Below are 19,912 nucleotides of genomic sequence, written 5' to 3' on the forward strand. Positions count from 1 at the left end.
TCATATAAAAAGTTAATGATAGTTAACTTTTGCCACCACCAAAAATACTAACATCACCAAAGATGCTATGTGTCTTACATATCCATAAGGTATATGGAAAGCTCAGCGCATTTCTGGCATCACCACTCCTCTTACTCTGGAAGTGAGATGAGGTACCGAGGAAGGACTATCCTCAAACTGAAATGACACAGGACTTGGGAACAAAACCAGAAAGTCCATGGCCACTTGTCTGGAGTTGTCTCTGCCCCAGTCTCATCACTTTCATCCTGGAACAGCGTGATTTTGTAGACCCTGTGGTGCATAGTGGAGACCGGATGCGGAGAATGAAGCTGAGAAGTGACAGAAGAGCAGCAAGAAAATGGTCTGGGTGTTCTGCAACAGCAAGATTTCTACTGATTTCGAAAGTGTCACACGATTGGCTTAAAGATTATGGGGGGGAGGGATTGGCAGTGATGAAAATTTGTGGCACAGCTCTGACGGAGATGAGAGGAATCTGAGAATGCGGCTAATAGTCTTCTCAACAAAGAAAGCTGCAGATTGCATGCTAAGAGTTACCTTACTGGATCTTTTCCAACTCTTCCTCATTAGCACTGTCTGTAAACGAAATAAAGCACTTCATTATCTGCATCCAGTACAGAGCAGCGCAGCCATTGTGTGTTAGGGGACATGTAACATTTATTAGCCCTTTAAATAGCAAAAAGTTTCCAGCAACACAAGACGGCTTCACACACAGACACAGACACACACATACTCACACGCACGCACGCACGCACGCACACACACACACACACGGTGGGGTGGGGGAAAGTAAATGGAGGGAGAGTGGAGGGAGAGAGTGAGAGAGAGGAGAGAGAATCTTTAACGTTCAGTTTCTGCTGAGAGATCACTTGCATTATTCTTTGTATGAATTTGTATGAAGAGGTGAGACAGTGTATTTCAAATATAATGAAATATTCGGAGTTAGTTAATTTTAAATGAAAAGTACAAATTGAGTTTCATGGTTTTCCATTTTGGAGGTGCAGGTTGAGGGTATACGTGACTTAGCTGGGTATATAGTATTTTTTTTCTTCAACCTACATCTAAAGTCAGTTGCTTTGTCACATTGTGGAAATATTTATCCATTTAGTTATTTTTTAACTGTATCATTGTCTACAAAGTTCCCAACTCAGAAAAATAAACACTGCTTAGTTGGTTTTTTACTAAAATGTATCCTTTGTACTATTCTCTTTATGTCACAGTCAGAGGTTAGCTTGGCTAAATGTTTTAATTAAGCTTCTGAAGATTTGTTACAAGTGCTTAAGACCATTGGTCGCTTGCATTTGCAGGAAGCAAAACATAAAGAGCCCTAAATTTAAATAATTCTCCTATTTACTATTAAACATTTCCCTGAAGCACCTACATGTAGACCTTCCTCTTTGCCCTACCATGTCTTAGGGTTGTCCTTAGGGCAGATGAAGAGGAAAGTGGAGGATGTTTGGGGGATTTTGTGGTTTCAATAGAAGCTTAGAGTGTCTGTGTTAGGGAACTACATCAATGATACGAGCTCCATCTCCTTCATCAGAGCTCACGATGAAGAAGATTCATTCTAGAAACACTCATACACTCATCCCTCATGAAACTACAGGACAGAAAGTACTTCACATAAGATTAAGCCATTCTTTGACCTGAAAGAGAAATGAAACTATGTAGCAACTTTAGAGTAGGAAATATAATGGTAACATTCCCAAAGATAGTACTATGCTGCTTTTAATTACTCCGTTGGCCCAAACATTTCCAAAGATTATAAAAATCCACTTCCCTGATTTTCAAGTAAAATTGGGAAACAACAAATCATTGTTATCAAATACTACAAAAGAGATAGTCTATATTTTCTAAGTACTAAGGTCCAATTCATTCTGAAACGATACATCCAATTAGTAGGTTGGAGAAACAGACATGGTGGACACCTAAAAGACTATTGATGTTAGGTGTGTGATTGTCATCACCAACAACAATAACATGATCACATCCTCCATATCACCAAAGGTCATGTGTAACCAAATTCTTCAGTAGATAACCATACAAGAGCTCCTCAGTCAAGAGTCCAATAACAAAGGTTTGACTTTGTCAGAAAACAGAGTCTCAATGTATTTGATCATGTCAATTTTTAGAGACAGCATTTTGAGCCAAAACAAGTAAAACCAAGTAGAAAAAAAAAAAGATCAAAACACCTTAACTGGTGGTCATTTATCAACATCATTAACCATCTAAGGATTCTATAGAATTGATTGTGCAAGAGGTGTTAGGCTATGAAAGCAGGGTGAGAACATTAAGAAGGGTGGACTGTCTTGGCAACACTTGACAACATTTAGGGACACATGCTTCTGCACAGAGCAACAGAAACAGTGCACACAATTCACTTCTGATATAAGAAACAGAACAAAATACAACTCTGGCTTTTTCCATGTCTCTCAAATTTTGGTTGTATTTTTCAAACTGGGAAGCTGATACAAGGGAAACAGTCATAATTTGGTAGTTACAGGGCCAGTTCATTCTCCTGAATCACTATCAGAAATTCTGCTGCAGATCTGTTGTAGACTGTCAAAATGGCCCCAAATTTTATAACAAATATTCTGCCTCATTAGTCAAACTTATTAGCTTATCAACTGATGAAATACCCCAGACAAAAATTCTTTTTCCTTTTCTTGGTACTTGGGTTAAAGAAGGCTCAATTACAGTAATTCAGTAGAAAAGTTTAAAAAAATGAACTCAGTACATGAAGTATTGATATATTTGCTAACTATGAGATCTATTAAAGAAGAAAGGTTGTTTGGGGGAAAGTTAAAGATTAAAAAACAAAGTAAATTCTAGAAATAAAAGATTTAAATTTTGCTCAATGGTTGTAACTTCAGCTGAGAAACATATGAATTAGGTTTTTAAAGTGTCAGTGTTTATTAATACAACAATATTTAGGTTCTTCATCAGCAATTCAAAGTTCCTTGCAGCCAAATTCAGGAATAAGTGATGGAAAAATATGGTCAATGATAGAATTGTAAATGCAACTGCTTTTAAAAACTTTTAAAATCCTTTTAAAACATTTTAATTTCCTTTTGTTATGATTTTTAGCATATTATTCTGCTAATATGCATACAAAAAGCCCAGAACAGATAGATAGTTTACACTTCTTATAAAGCATATACATTCAATGATTCATAAATAGATGTCTTAAAACATTGTATGAAAGTTATAAGACATATCAAAGTTAAAGTATAAAAATTGTTTTGAACTCAACACAGGCAACATAGTATCAATTCATATGTTTCTGGGAATTTTCAACCTTAGCCAAGGATGCTTAACTCTATGTTATCTAAGAGAGTGTGTAACACAAATTAACTCACTTTTATGTCACAAATTCTCCAATGAAGAAAGCTGTGTATTGAACTCTGCTAGAAAAAGAGCCAGAAAGAACTCAAATGCACTGTCAAACAAAAATACCACGTATAGGACACAGATGTATGTATGACATAATTTTTCAGGTTCAAAACAGAACATGCAGTCTAAACAGAAATGATAGGTGTGCCAGGCAGCCAGCCACATGCCACCCATGGAGGCTTTGTCTTCTTGTACACACAATGCTGAAGACTCAAAAATAGGTGTTCACATATCTGTCCAAATCTGGAAATTTTAAAAATATACTCAATCATGTACTCAATGCAGATTTTATATTGGCAACGGTGAAATACATTTGCTTGCAGTCTTTCTACACATCTTAAATTGCTGTAATTCAATGTTATGTGTTGTCAAGGTTTTAGTAAGTGGGCTGGTAGATTATTTAACTTATTCTTCAGAGTGACTGATTTCCAGAAGTGACAATACACACAAGAAGAAATCATGTCAATTGCATTATTCATGGAATGTATTGTCAGCATCTAATGGTGCATACTGAACTCACAAAACAGCTGGTTTAGAGGTCTTAGGGCTCTATGATACTTAGTACGCTGCATTTCCATTTCTTCCTTACTGTAAGTATTCCATTTCCTACTCAAATGTTAGGACATATTTGTTAAAGCTTTTGAAACTCATCCCATCCTTTGTTTGAATTCATGTAAAATATTTAGCAAAGTTTTATAAATAGAGATAAAAATGTGTAGTGGTTGAACTAAAGTCTCTGTCCCAGAAGCCCCAGATAAGTCATTTCTGAGCTCTTAAACAAACAGAAACCTTCTTCTTATGTTGTGTGTGGAGGAGCAAATTCAGCCTCCACTCCCTCGCTATACATCATTCTCAGTGGCAGAGACTATGAAGCTTTCCACCACTGATAGTTACAGGATTTGAATCCAAATTTCTTTTTGAGTAAGAGTTGTTCCTGTGTAATTTGTGCAAGTTCAGCATGCCAATTTCGCTGAAGTGGTATGTTCTCCATTCAGAATGTATCCCAGACTACACTTTGCTAATATGAGAAGAACAAAACAGTTAAAAATTACAACACTTAATTTTAAGAATTTACCAAAGGAAGTTAGATCATTATTTAATCATTACATAATGGACTTTATAGCAACCACAATGGCTTGACTATTAAAGTTAGAATAAATATAACATGAGAATACATCCCCATGTTCTTGGAAGCATTCCTTCAAATGATCACAGACACACCTCTAAGACACTGAACAACCACTAGGCAGAGGATGCTAGACTAGGTTTTAAGAGATGCCATTACAAAACCATTTTGCAGACTTACAGATGTATTACTACAATATACATGTAATAAATGTATCGTATACATGCGCCACTCCTCAAGAGGAAAGTATGTAAGGTGAAGTTTTGGCAACACAGACAGCACAATGGCAGATTGAACCTGAGAGGCAAACTATGCAGGAGTTTATGTGACTAGAAGTGAGAGAACATATGCTCCTTGTTGCAAAGCTGTTAGCTGGGAGTTTCCACTTACTGTTGAAACAGTTATTTCAACAGTTAGAAAGATAAGGGACTTAAAGAAATTTGGTAGATAAGCAATAATATTTTTAATTCATATACAAACTACACATAAACCCTGGGATGTTTATATATCATATATACATTGTTGTTCAAATCAGCATATCTATTTATCATTTGATGGAAATTTTTAAATTCCTTTCTCTTAGCCTTCTAAAATATGCAGCACATTATTGATGGCTATAGTGACCCTACTGTGTGCCAGTACATCAGAAGTACTTGCTTCAAACTGTCATTTTCTTGTTGACCAATCCTTCCCATCCTTCTCTCCCACAAACTGAATCACCACCATTCTGTTTTATGAGATAACTTGGTTCTAAACATGAGTGGGATTAGTATGTGTTCCTTATCTTCATTAAAGTCTGGTTCCATCTGCATTACTGTAAAAGATATGACTCTTTGTATCCGATTACTAATTATTTCACTATGATTTGTTTCAGCATCTTAAAACTTAGAAAGCCCTGTTGCTAAATATAACTAGACACAAAGAGCTCAATAAGGTATCCCTAGAACAATTCTTTAGGCCAAATAAAAAGCAAAATCTCAAAAATTTCTATGCTTTTATAGGGATACATTTAAAAACTCATATTTCAATGTAATATAGGGTATTAGAATACCTGAAATGCCAGATCCCAGTAGACTTTTCTGTTTTCTCTATTTTAGCTTTTGTCCTTCCCCTCTTTTGGTTCTCTACTGCCAAGTACATGCCTCACTGTTGATCACAACCATGAGGATGAGCTAGGATTGCCATTGCACACACTCTGCTCTTCCCCCCGGGGTGTGACCAAGGTCAGGATGAGAAGTCCAGGAGTGTCCCATCCAGAGGCTGACCTTGGTGTTGCTCTGGAGCCCTGGCTTAGTTTTGCCTGAAACATTTGTTTCTCTGAAGAGAAGACGGACAAGGAGAATTAGTAACAGGCTGGAAGAATGCGCCATTTCCCATGTGGGCAGCAGAATAATCCAGCACAAATGGAGACTCTGAAAGCAGAAGGCACAGAGTGAGGCAGTGAATGCAGGCTGCAAGGAAATTGCTCAAACACAAATAGTCAAAGTAATTTGAGTTATGGAAATAGCATGCTAGGTTTAAGGAGAAAATCTTCATGTCCAAGGTGATTGTAGCTAGAAATAAACAGTGAAGAGAAGGAAATGAAGATGAATTAAATGGGTTTTTGATGAATAACTTTTCTATTACTCATTGATTTCCTTCACATTTCTAGTCACAGCGTCTTTGGGCGTGTTCCTTCTTCTACCTCAGATACTTCTTCCCTTGAGTTTAGTTTCTTTTTAATTCCTATCAATACTTCCTACCTCAGTTTTCACATGAACTCCTTAGAGAATCCTAGGCCCACACTAATTGGAACAAATGTTTTATTCTAGGCATGTGCCTTTCTTTCATAACACCAAGCTAGTTGTCACCTTCGTTTGTCTCAGTGAACTGCTGATGTATCTGAAGAGGCAGCATAGGCGCCTCCTTACAGTAGGCTTCTGGTGATCATCTGAATTATTTAAATAAAGTACAAAATGAACATTTAGAATGTACTACCAATGATTGACTAGTCATCCAGAATTTACTTCCTGGTTTCTGTTACTGGTGACTTCTGGCTGATGGGCTTTCCCTGTAAATGACAACATTCTTTGAGAAAGCCTTTTCACAGTTATCCCTCCATCTGGACATGTGAGTACTCACACAGCTACACCATGTCCTCACAGCAGGGCTGTGTGTACTCATCCACACCATGTCCTCACAGCAGGGCTGTGTGTACTCATTCACACCGTGTCCTCACAGCAGGGCTGTGTGTACTCATCACACCATGTCCTCACAGCAGGGCTGTGTGTACTCATTCACACCATGTCCTCACAGCAGGGCTGGGTGTACTCATCACACCATGTCCTCACAGCAGCTGCTATGTGTACTCATTCACACCGTGTCCTCACAGCAGCTGCTATGTGTACTCATCACACCATGTCCTCACAGCAGCTGCTATGTGTACTCATTCACACCGTGTCCTCACAGCAGCTGCTATGTGTACTCATTCACACCGTGTCCTCACAGCAGGGCTGTGTGTACTCATCACACCGTGTCCTCACAGCAGGGCTGTGTGTCCTCATCACACCATGTCCTCACAGCAGCTGCTATGTGTACTCATCACACCGTGTCCTCACAGCAGCTGCTATGTGTACTCATTCTCACCGTGTCCTCACAGCAGGGCTGTGTGTACTCATCACACCGTGTCCTCACAGCAGGGCTGTGTGTACTCATCACACCATGTCCTCACAGCAGGGCTGTGTGTACTCATTCACACCATGTTCTCACAGCAGGGCTGTGTGTACTCATCACACCGTGTCCTCACAGCAGGGCTGTGTGTACTCATCACACCGTGTCCTCACAGCAGGGCTGTGTGTACTCATTCACACCATGTTCTCACAGCAGGGCTGTGTGTACTCATCACACCGTGTCCTCACAGCAGGGCTGTGTGTACTCATCACACCGTGTCCTCACAGCAGGGCTGTGTGTACTCATCACACCGTGTCCTCACAGCAGGGCTGTGTGTCCTCATCACACCATGTCCTCACAGCAGGGCTGTGTGTACTCATTCACACCATGTTCACACAGCAGCTGCTATGTATACTCATTCACACCATGTCCTCACAGCAGGGCTGTGTGTACTCATCACACCGTGTCCTCACAGCAGGGCTGTGTGTACTCATTCACACCATGTCCTCACAGCAGGGCTGTGTGTACTCATCCACACCGTGTCCTCACAGCAGGGCTGTGTGTACTCATTCACACCATGTCCTCACAGCAGGGCTGTGTGTCCTCATCACACCATGTCCTCACAGCAGGGCTGTGTGTACTCATCACACCGTGTCCTCACAGCAGGGCTGGGTGTACTCCTCACACCGTGTCCTCACAGCAGGGCTGGGTGTACTCATCACACCGTGTCCTCACAGCAGGGCTGGGTGTACTCATCACACCGTGTCCTCACAGCAGGGCTGTGTGTACTCATCACACCGTGTCCTCACAGCAGGGCTGTGTGTCCTCATCACACCATGTCCTCACAGCAGGGCTGTGTGTACTCATTCACACCATGTTCACACAGCAGCTGCTATGTGTACTCATTCACACCATGTCCTCACAGCAGGGCTGTGTGTACTCATCACACCGTGTCCTCACAGCAGGGCTGTGTGTACTCATTCACACCATGTCCTCACAGCAGGGCTGTGTGTACTCATCCACACCGTGTCCTCACAGCAGGGCTGTGTGTACTCATTCACACCATGTCCTCACAGCAGGGCTGTGTGTCCTCATCACACCATGTCCTCACAGCAGGGCTGTGTGTACTCATCACACCGTGTCCTCACAGCAGGGCTGGGTGTACTCCTCACACCGTGTCCTCACAGCAGGGCTGTGTGTACTCATCACACCGTGTTCACACAGCAGGGCTGTGTGTACTCATCACACCATGTCCTCACAGCAGGGCTGTGTGTCCTCATCACACCATGTCCTCACAGCAGGGCTGTGTGTACTCATCACACCGTGTCCTCACAGGAGGGCTGTGTGTACTCATTCACACCATGTTCTCACAGCAGTGCTGTGTGTACTCATTCACACCATGTTCACACAGCAGCTGCTGTGTGTACTCATTCACACCATGTCACATTCCTCCTTGCCTACAACTCCATCTGCACACAAATGTATGCAGTCACACCATGCTATGTTCTTACAGCAGGTGTCAGGTAGTAAGACTTGTTAATATTTGAAAAATTATGGTTTCCCCAGTAAATAGTCTTAAAATAATTCACATGACCTTGTGTGCCAATTGATTAATGTTCGTGAATAGAAAGAAATTCTTCTTAAAGGGTGAATTTTCTTTGGTGAGTTTAAAGAAAAAACTTAAAAATTTGAAGTTGGGATACACTATTATTAGCCAGAATCTTGATTAAAATGTCAGCAATATATTTTAATATATAACACACACTAACTTGAATGGCACATTATTTCTAAAAAGGAATATAGGCATTGCTGAAAGAGTCTTTTGGGGAGACCCAACAATTATAGCTACTATGAAATCACATCAGAGCTAGAGTAGTTCATAGGCATATACGAATATTGAGCCTAGCCAAAAAAAATATCTGGCAATTGTGGCAGAGCTACACGGGCAAGCAGACCAAGGTGAATCACAGAGGTACACTGGCAAGCACACGGATGGGATCAACCTGACACTCCTCAGGTTACTGCATCAGTGTGGAAGTCACAGCTTCCTGCAGCCTTTATTCATTTCTCACAGCAGCATGGTGTGCACGGAAGTACAGACAGCCAGTGCTGAGATGTGAGAAGTATCACAGAAGCCCATCCAGAACAAGAAGAGCACACATTTACCTCCGTTATAATTTCTCCTTAGTTTCCTTCTCATGACACATTTGACAAATGGCAATATAGTCAAAATAGTAGAGTTGTAGATATCTCCATGGGAATTCCAAAGATTCAATTCACTAATCAATGTGTTCCCTGAAAGAATACTAATATTTACCGACAATCAAACATGTCTGAAATCAATTAATAAAATTATAACGGATATAAATCTTCTTATTTACAACAAGAGGTTCTGATCTGGTTTATGAGCTGGGAAATTTCAGTCGAAAAGACAAAATGAGCATGGATGAGTGCTACCCAGGTACTCACAGCAACCATGAGTGGGCTAGAGTTCCATCTGGCTGTTACCCCTCTATCCCCTGAGAAGGCTCTCAGCACATGAGCAAGTGGGACCAAGAGGAGCTCCGGAAGACTTACCACATCCCTGGGTTCGCCTTCCTTAGGCGTAAGGATGACTGACAGCAAAATGATTCCAAGGTCATGGTCAGGGTAATGGGGATCTTTCAGAGTTAAGGACACATCCGTGGACCTGTGATACATAATATTTAGATTGGAAATAGTCAATAATTCACTGTTCAAGATTACTCTTTTTATTTCTTAGTACAGTTTTTGTTATTTTCATAAACCATTGTATTAAATCATCCAATAAACTTCCTGTCTATGGAGGTGCTTAAATTCATTGCACAAATTTCTTCGCTTTCTGAGGTTCCAGAAGGTTGCTGAAAGAAATAAAACTATTTGAAGATCTATGAATCACATGGAAAAGTCCAGCTCTTTTTTGAACTTGAAGCCCAGCAACTGAAAGAAAGTCATTTATTGCCACCACTCTTAGTTATGTAGCTTTTTATTTAAATGGGAAATTATTTAAAATAAATAAACATGCGAGGAGGAAGTATATAAAATATAACTTGCTTCACATATTTTATACATATATTTTAAGGCAACATAAAATTATTTAAAAGAACAGCAGATGTTTAAAATAATGCTTTTGGTTTGGGGCTTGTGAACCTATGCCCAAAACAATAACATATAAATATTACTTAGAGTTGGACAATGAAGAATTTATATTTTGATTTGGGCAAACATCCCTGAGGAAGAGAGGATGAATAATTTAGTATATACAAATCACTTTTAAGAAGTAAAGAATGTAAGCCAGGCATTGGTGGCTCACGCCCTTAATCCCAGCACTTGGGAGACAGAGGCAGGCAGATATCTGTGAGTTCCAGGACAGTCCCCAAAGCAATACAGAGAAACCCTGTCTTGAAAAACCAAAAAAAAAAAAAAGAAGTAAAGAAAGCAGACATTTAATTGAGAATGCATAGGTAACATCTTACTTACCTATTGCAATCAATACTAACAGACAGGGCTCACGAGCCACCACAAACCAGTTTACCTATTGCAATCAACCCTGAACAGACAGGGCTCAGGGGTTGCCACAAACCAGTTTCTGCAGAATATAGAACACCAAACAAAAGAATCATGGGATGCTTGGCAATAAAGCATCTTTTCTTATTTTCTTGTTCATCCAATTTTTGTTGTGCTCACAAAGAGAGCACTGAGCACATATTATGTATCTCATGGTGCTCTGGTTGTTAGTAAAAACCAGAGATCAAAACCAAGGGAATTCCTGTGCTCACAGAACTTCAATTTCAGTACAGTTTAGTTCTGATATGGAGAATAGACATTTAGGTTAAATATGGCCCAAGCAAAAAATTTCAGTCTTATTTATCAGTTTTCTGTTTTGTGTGTGTGTGTGTGTGTGTGTGTGTGTGTGTGTGTAGAGAGAGAGAGAGAGAGAGAGAGAGAGAGAGAGAGAGAGAGAGAGAGAGAGATTATTTATTCTTGAAGTTCACCTCTGAAGCTTTAAGTTCTCCTCTGAAGAATCTGTGGATGAGTGGTGGAGATTAGAACTGGGAGAGAGGAGTGGATTGGAAGTCTCTCTATAAGTGCCCTGCCAAATGATTTTCTCACACACCCAGGGTTATAGAACAGAGATAGTCTTTAATGTAATATTCATGTTACCAGGTACTTTGTCACATGATGTTTAGTACATTAAGTTAAGGTGTGACATGTGGAAATGTGTATTATTTTGTCATATCAGAGATTTAAATTAAATCATAGGCAATCTGTCTGCAAATTGTTTTCAACATTCATTTAGCTTTAAGTAATCATTACAGTTTTATAACAACAAGTGGTCTTTATTACTTCTTCATGCATATATGTACATGCTCGTGTGACTGTGTACATGTGTGTCAGCAGGGTAGCGATGGAGCTGGGATACAATTGTGAGTGTAGTAGAGGCCAGGGCTTGATGATGGGCATCTTCCTTAATCACTTCCACCTTAAGCTTTTGAGCCAAGGTCTCTAATTGGACCACCAGTGAGGCCTCGCACCAACTTGTCTAGGCTTGCTGGCCCATGGGATCCAGGAATCTACCTGTTTCTAGCATTATAGTTGTGTATCACTGTGGCCAACTTGCTTCATGGATTCTAGAGATCAAAACTCATGTCTTTATGCTTGTACAAACATTTTACTGTCTAAGCTGTATCCCAATATCAACTTTGTCTTTCTAAACAAAAGAGAATTTGGTATCATAGTATATTTATGCAGTACGTACATATTTGTTGCTGAAATTTGATTGGATTCCTTTCCATATAGGGAATACATATAAAATAATCAAATTTTTTCATTAATGCTAGAGTGATCACGATTCCAGATCTTAAGATATGTTACACAGTCACAATATAAATACAATATGGTATTACCACCTAGACGGGCATATAGACCAATGGAACAAAATTGAAGAGCTAAATATGAGCACATATAACTTCAGTCACTTAATAGTTGATAAAATCATCAAAATCGTACACTGGAGAAAAAGCATCTTCAAGAAATGTTGTTGGGAAAACTGGATGTCCACATTCAGAAGAATGAAATTAGATCTGTATCTCTCACCTTGTACTAAGTCCAAAGTCATCAAAGACTTAAACATGAAGCCTGAAACTGTTAGAAGAAAGCATGGACAGGACACTACATGATACAGATGCAGGAAAAGACTTTGTGAATAGGACTCCATGTGTCAAGAATTAGGGACAACAATTGACAGATGAACTCATGAAATCTACAGTTTCTTCACAGTTAAAAGCATCATTTGGGAACATTTACAGTTGCTTTATGAGATTCTTATTATTTCCTTTCATTTTAAAAATTTTAGATCAAGTCTAAAGCACACCTTTAATCCCAGAACTCAGGAGGCAGATGCAGGAGGTTCTCTGTGAGCTGGAGGCCAGCCTGGTCTACAAAGTCAGTTCCAGGACAACCAGGGCTGCCACAGAGAAACCCTGTTTTGCATAACCAAAGTAAAATAAAATATTTATGTCATTTAGTTTCAATAATTCCCCCCAAAATGAAAATATCTACAGTAAAATAAACATTAAGATGCAAGTTAATAATTCTAGACCGACAGTTGTGAAGCCTCCATGGGACCCAACTAGGCTCTCAGTATGTGGGAGACAGTTGTAAAGCTTAGGCTATCTGATGATCCCCTGGCAGTAAGACCAGGATCTATCCTGGCACATGTGCTGGCTTTTTGGAGCTCATTCCCTATGGTCTGATGCCACACTCAGTCTTAATGCAGGGGAGAGGGACTTGATCCTGCCCCCAACTTAATGTGCCAGACTTAGGTGACTCCTCATGGGAGGTCTTACCCTTTGGGAAGAGTGAGGGGGCTGGGGTGAGGTGAGGGGAGCGGGAGAAAGGTTTGTAGGGAAAACTGTGATTGGAATGTAAAATGAAATTTAAAAAATAAATTTTAAAAAACAAAAAAGTCCACATTAATAAGGAATATATTATTCTATACATTAATTGCTATCAAGTTATTAACCAATAAACTCTCATAGAGCTGGTGGAAAACAACTGACATACCAAATTAACCATATGTTTAAGTTCCAAGTTTCTCATCTGCCTTCCCCTCTATACTGGGTTTTTGTCTGGAGGGTCAAGCTGGATAGCTACATGTAGAAGAATGAAACTAGATTATTATTTTCTTTAAGGAGATACCCCAATACATCTATAGCAGCACACATTTACATGGCTGTCATTAATATCCATTTTGACATCCTTGAATTGTACACAAACTGAAACAGCATACTAAAGACATCATAAAATGGTTATCTGATATGCTCAATTCCTTAGGGTGGTAGTGGATAATGATTACACAAAATAAGCAACATACCTAAGCACACATGAAATGTTTGCTTATAATCTCTTTAAGGCTCTTTAATCCCGTAATTCTTCATTTAAAATTATTTTTCACCAATGATTTATTTTTAATAAGGAACAAGAGAAATGTATGCTTTAAGTCTTATAATTTGCATATAATTAATGCAGTGGTTTACAGAATATGTAATTGTAGCCTTTGAAGAGAACATCAAAGTCCATTTCAGTTTGCATCAGTGCTCATGATAACAGAATACAGACACCCCCACTCAGAGCACTTCCTCTAAAGGGAGAGAACCAGCAGTCTCCTAAGCTCTATCCTCAGGTATAGCCAATGTTAGGATCTACAAACTGTAGGAAGACAGCAAAGGCTGCCCCTTTGTTTCCCCTGATGCAAAAACTATCAGAGGATCAATCAGCAGGAAGACCACTAAGCTGGTTCTATGCTCAAAGTCATCTTACCATAGCATGCATAGAGGTTCTGCCATGTACATTCATCTATTCATCCGTATTCATACAAAAGGGAAATAGTAGTCCAGCCTATGACACTACTTTCCTGTTTCTCCTGACACCTGATGTAATGTGATCATTCAAGAAAGGAATTCCATTTGCAGCTATCAAAGACTTCATTTCAAAGCCTATTTTTCTTTCTACTTTCTAGTCAGTTTTTAGTTCCTATGACAAAATGTATTTTGAAAACTCCATGCCCATTGTCAGGGATTGAGTAATGTTAGAAATGATAATATAACTTTGGAGCTCCTCAAGGACTGATAATGAAACTAAGCAAATATAACCAACCTAACTCTACTACTCGGTACCCTGGAGATCTGGTGATGGTAAATTGTGATGCTAAAGTCAGTTCTATCATGATTTAAGTGATGAGAGATTTGCTGTTTTTAAGACAAAGCATGTAGCACCTTGCTTGTTAATCAGTAACTACAGTCTTTATGCCAAATTCCAACTAAACCATGTGAGTTTAAAGAATGTATACTTTCTCTCCTATCATAATGCTAGGGGACCAGGAAGGTAACCAATAATATTTTTAAGAATATAGTTGCTGTTGAAAGAGGAAGTCAGGGAAGATTTTGAGAGCCCATGGGTAAGGAAGAAAGGGTGATGAGTTGGCAGATGCCCGGATGGTGACAAGAGGACATCAACAGGAATCTGTCCTGTACTGAGTAGGGTTTCTGACGTCACAGGCCAAGTCTGTAATGGGACATAGCAATGTTACAACTTTGAGTTACCTGTTTAACTCCAATTGTGTGAGATCGAGGAAGGCTGAGCCCATAAAGTCATCTTGCAGTCCAAAATCATAGTCAAATACCTAAGAGGCCAAAGAGACAAAAATTTCAAAGTAATCTCAGAAAAATTTAAAGTGAAACATGCTGTTTATAAAATCTGACTATCTCTTCACCAAAGCAATGCAATCTCCTGATATGTCTTTTTGAACTTATTTGTTATTCTTTGAAATGTTAGAATTTCATAAAATGTTCAAGTACACTACATTTTCATTTAATATTTATTATATCATTCTATTTGTATTAGCAATAGAAGTTTCACAGAAGGTGAAACAAAATCAAATGAAGTATAATAAATACTTAAAAGTATGGAAATCATAGCTTAGAATACTTTTTATCATCATAGAAGAAATATCATCAGTCCTAGAACCAAAGTGATTTAGTTTGAGACTCAACAAATACATCTGTGTATTGGGCTATGGGTGATTCTATTTTATTATTCATATGTTTTAAGGTCACTAAAGATAAATTCTTTGATATTATAGAAAAATTTAAACTTGACATGCAAATAAGTAAGAATACAGATATTATGGCTAAAGAACTTTGTAAAGTTACAATAAGGTAATATCAAATTAACTTTTTATGTTTGCAAACAATTATTGGGGACAATTCTTTTGTTGTTGTTTGTTTTGAGACAGGGTTTCTCTGTGTAACAACCCTGCTGTCCTGAAACTGTCCTTGTAGTCTACAACAGCCTGGTGCTCAACAGAGATCCACCTGCCTCTGCCTCTCAAGTCTTAGGATTAAAGGCGTGTGCAATCATGCCCAGTTATTGGAAAATTTTTAAATTAGAAATTAAAATGAAAAAGTTTCTTCCTCTGTCCACACTATTCAAAGTAACATATTTAAATGCCAAGATAGTCAATAAATGCATAGATATTTTCAGTTCAAAGATGAGCACAATGTGCAGTAGCAGAAGCTAATGGGACACATGGGCTTACTGCACACAAGGAGAACAGAACAGTCTCTAGGGAGATGTTTTGTGTATGGAACTGATTGTAAGGATGAACAGATGTCACACCAATACAGGAAAGATGTCCTAGTCAGAAGAAGCAAGAGAAGGAGTTAAGTGTTCATGGATCAGCAAGAAGCCGATGATACTAAGTCAAATGGAGAAAGTTGGGAAATGGAAGAAGGTTAGAGAGAGATCCCAACGCTTAGTCAAGTAAGAGCCTTCTAAAAGACTGTGTAAATGGGAACTGGATAACTGCTATTTACTGATTTTCTAGCTTATTTGTTCTCTCACCTGATAATGGCTAAATAGTTACAATGTGCCAGGCAATATAATAAACACTGAGTAAACAGCAGCAGTGAGCAAAAATAACATCACTAATGCTGATAGTTTAGTGAGGGAGACAGATGTTAAACATGTAAATATATAGGTGATTTGTGACTACACATTCTGATGTGCCTTAATAGGGCAAAAACAACAACAAAACCCAAAACAAAACAAAATGACAGTGGGAACCCAGGGAAAGCTTGTGAAATGAAAACAACCTATAAAGCTACCCAGAGTAGTTTAGAGCTATGTTGTCTAACCTTTTTAAATAGAATATGGCTGAGCACAGGAATGAATTAACATAAAGGGAGAAGTCTCTTCCTGAATGGATGACCCAGTCCACTGAACTCTTTAGGATATGAGACTCAATGAGTCACAGAGAATCAATAGTCCAGCATTTCTATGTCTAGTCCTTGGCATAACAGTGAGCTCAGTAAGTGGGAGCGTCACTTCACAGCAGTACCAAGTTTACTAGTGTTTTAAGCTAGTAAAGGTGTGCTTCAATTAAAAAAACACAAATAATTGCTCAAGAAACTTATTTTTAAGCAAAAAGATAAATACTTTGCATTACAAAAAGATTCTCAGATTTGAGGAGTCATGGGGGATTTATTTAAGTAGCTAGGGCTCCCTTGGTGGCTCTTTCACTATTCTGTTTGCAGTCATTTGATTTGCATACAAACTTGCAGAGTGCATTTATTGTAGACAGCACAGGACTTCTGTGGAAGATATACATGATCAGTTACACCTCTGAGCTTCTGCTATCTGCTCCATGGTACATCATATGAATAGAATGCATCTTTGGCAGTACTGTACTATAATGCTGTAATCAAAGGTGGCCATAGTAGCACATTTATAACATGGAAACATTAGGGAAATTTCTTGTGAAATCTCATAATTATGTTGTTCTCAAGCTTGTAAGCTTGGGAACAAGATTGGTGACATCATACAAGGTGGAAAACAATTAATATAGGGACTGGACGACTAGACTCCTACCCAGCAGGTCTATTTAACATCCAAGCTCTCTTTACCACAATGGTCTTTCTACTGTTGCAATGTTAGATATTTGCTTTAGTTCTCAGCTCATTTAAATCAGAAAAAAACATAGGCATGGGGAAAATGGAAACACAAGAGTCATTTATTATGAGATTCATTAGCTGTGCTACTTAATTCTAAGTTCTACAGACTATTTGTCAGAGGGAGAACTGCTCTTCATTGATCTTCAGAATATAGAGCATAGAAGAGAGAATAAAGCAGAGGAACCATGCCCACTAAACATCAACAAGAATAATTTACATTTATTCAGAAATTACTATAACTTAGGTCCTGATCTAAATGCATTGATTTTAAATTTTAAGCAAATTTCATAGCCCAATTGTCAAGATATTGCTTATAGTTTTCAGGTAAAGAATTTGAAAACATTTATTTAACATCAAATTTGAGGGCTAGGAAAAAGCAAGATTAAAAAATAGAGCACATTTAACTTCAACATATGTAACTTGGGTACCTCACCCTGAGGGAAATATTGGAAATTCAAATATAAATGGCTTCACATGACCCTATCTGACAAGGCACCTCCATTCTGTAAGTTGGGAACATTAGGTATCACTGGGCTAAAAACTGTCTTCATGATGTTTTTTATCATCTTAAGGTGATTTTTTTTTGGTTTTTCGAGACAGGGTTTCTCTGTATTGTTTTGGAGGCTGTCGGTCCAGCCTGGCCTCGAACTCACAGAGATCCGCCTGCCTCTGCCTCCCGAGTGCTGGGATTAAAGGCGTGCGCCACCACCGCCCGGCTTAAGGTGATTTTAAAACATAAACATTTTACAATTAATGATAAATTTATATGATATCTTAATTCAATTATCAATCATGAAAAACTATTTGTAGTGTGTATCAGTGAAAGCCCCTTTGAACACCAGTCATAAAACTCAACTCACTTCCTTTAATGTCAATGTGAACTTGTGAGTTCAAGTGACTAAATGTTCATAGGCAATTATGGCTACATGGGAGATTAGTCTTGAAAGTTCCAATGATTTCTATCCTTATTTATTTACTTAGAAAATGCTGAGTAAATTCTTTCAGTGGACTAGCTTCTGTTCTAGGCACTTGCAATGTATGTAGCAGTGAAATAAAATGTTTGATTTCTTGAAGTTTCTGTAGTGGTGAGATGATGAACAATAAAAATATGTATCTAGTACTACCCAGTAAGGGAGAAAAAAACCCCAGGGAGTGGTACCCTGGGAGGTTTTACAATGGAGGGGCAAAGAACCAAACCAAAGATCTGTGGTTTAAATTCCTTTCTAGCTCCCAGTTACCTTCAAAACTTCTTAATGTTACTTAATTCAATGCATTAACAATCTCTTGCCCCTTAACTCATGCTGAGAGCTCCAGGGTTAAATGAATCATCACTCACATCCAGCCAGTGTGGAAGTGTGAGTTGTTTTGTGCATTTATTCTCAGCTAGAAGTCCAAATCCACACCGATGGGCCTGCCCATGCCTCATGCCTGTTCTTGGCTGAAGGTCCAGAATTAAGTGAAAGGCAAATTTATCTTTTGTGCTTTAGTTATTCTTTCAATGTCATTTTTATTTAAATTGATTTTTCATACAATATATTTTGATCATATTTCCACTCCCCAAATCCTCCCAGATCTTACCTACTTACCTACCCACCCAACTTAATGTTCTTTCTCAAAAAAGGAATGAATAAATAAAACCATAAGAACACAAAAAAATTTTAACAAACAAGCAAAAGACCAATAAGACAAAAAGAAATCCAAGCAAAACAAAATGAAACAAAAGTCCACAAAACAAACAAACAGACACAGAATTTACTTAAATCAGCCAACTGCTCCTGGGCACGGACCCTACCTTGAAGTGTCCCTTTTTTCCTTTACCAGAGGATAACAATTGCAAATAGCTTCACGGTAAGGAGTGGCACCCCATGACCACTTCTTCCTCTCATTGCTGGAACCCTGTCTGGGTTGAATTTGTGCAGGTGCTGTGCATGCTGCCACAGTCTCTGTGATTCAGGTGCTGCATCAGTCCTGTCATGTCTTGAAAACTGTTTCCTTGGGTTTTTATAATCTTTCTGCACCCTCTTCCACATATATCCCCGAGCTTTGAGAGGGTGCTTGATAACGACACCACACTGAGGGCTGAGTGCTCTACACTTTCATTTTCCATACACCACCCAGTTGTGGGTCTGTGAGTTCTCATCTACTGCAAGAAGCTTGTCTGGTGAGGAGCTGGTCTTTTCATGCTGTTTACCAAGGTGATGTCTGTTTCTGATGGTGGTCCGGTGTTTCTTGGATGCAGCAGAAAGAGGAATGCTATTTTCTGATCTGCCTGTTGGTCAGAGTGAGGTATTGAATCTCCCATTATCAATGTTTGATGGTCAATATGTGATTTAACCTTTAGTAATATTTGTTTTACAAATGTGGGTGCCCTGGTGTTTGGGGCATAGATGTTAACAATTAAAATATCATCTTGGTGGATACTTTTCTTTAATGAGTATAAGTATCCTTCCCCATCTCTTTTTAAAAAAAATTTTTTGGGAGCAGGGGTTGAAGTCTGTTTTGTTAGATGTTAGAATAGTTACCCCAGCTTGCTTCTTGGGTCATTTGCTTGGAAAATCTTTTTCCAGTACTATACTCTGAAGTAATATCTATCTTTGATATTGAATTGTGTTTCTTGTATGCAGTAGAAGGATTGATCCTGTTTTCCCATCCATCCTGTTAGCCTGTATCTTTTTATTAGGAAATTGAGTCAATG

General features: G+C 38.8%; 1 protein-coding gene across 8 annotated transcripts in view; it reads right to left on the bottom strand.

Moving 5' to 3' along the window:
• The window catches only part of Mctp1 (multiple C2 and transmembrane domain containing 1), a 521,330-nt gene that overhangs the window by 213,955 nt on the left and 287,463 nt on the right, over positions 1 to 19,912 (bottom strand). For 4 of the 8 annotated variants that reach the window (XM_040728844.1, XM_040728841.1, XM_040728842.1 and 1 more), the window contains exons 4-6: positions 14,809 to 14,888; positions 9,764 to 9,875; positions 556 to 594 (exon numbers count right to left, since the gene is read on the bottom strand). In XM_040728844.1, the coding sequence (XP_040584778.1) occupies positions 556 to 594; positions 9,764 to 9,875; positions 14,809 to 14,888 (231 nt within the window). Of the gene's footprint in view, positions 1 to 555; positions 595 to 3,377; positions 3,426 to 9,763; positions 9,876 to 14,808; positions 14,889 to 19,912 lie in introns of all 8 variants that reach the window. The other 4 variants (XM_040728846.1, XM_040728845.1, XM_040728843.1 and 1 more) reach the window with 2 other exon arrangements.

Source organism: Mesocricetus auratus, unplaced genomic scaffold, assembly GCF_017639785.1.
Source record: "Mesocricetus auratus isolate SY011 unplaced genomic scaffold, BCM_Maur_2.0 Super-Scaffold_100020, whole genome shotgun sequence".
Taxonomy (NCBI): domain Eukaryota; kingdom Metazoa; phylum Chordata; class Mammalia; order Rodentia; family Cricetidae; genus Mesocricetus; species Mesocricetus auratus.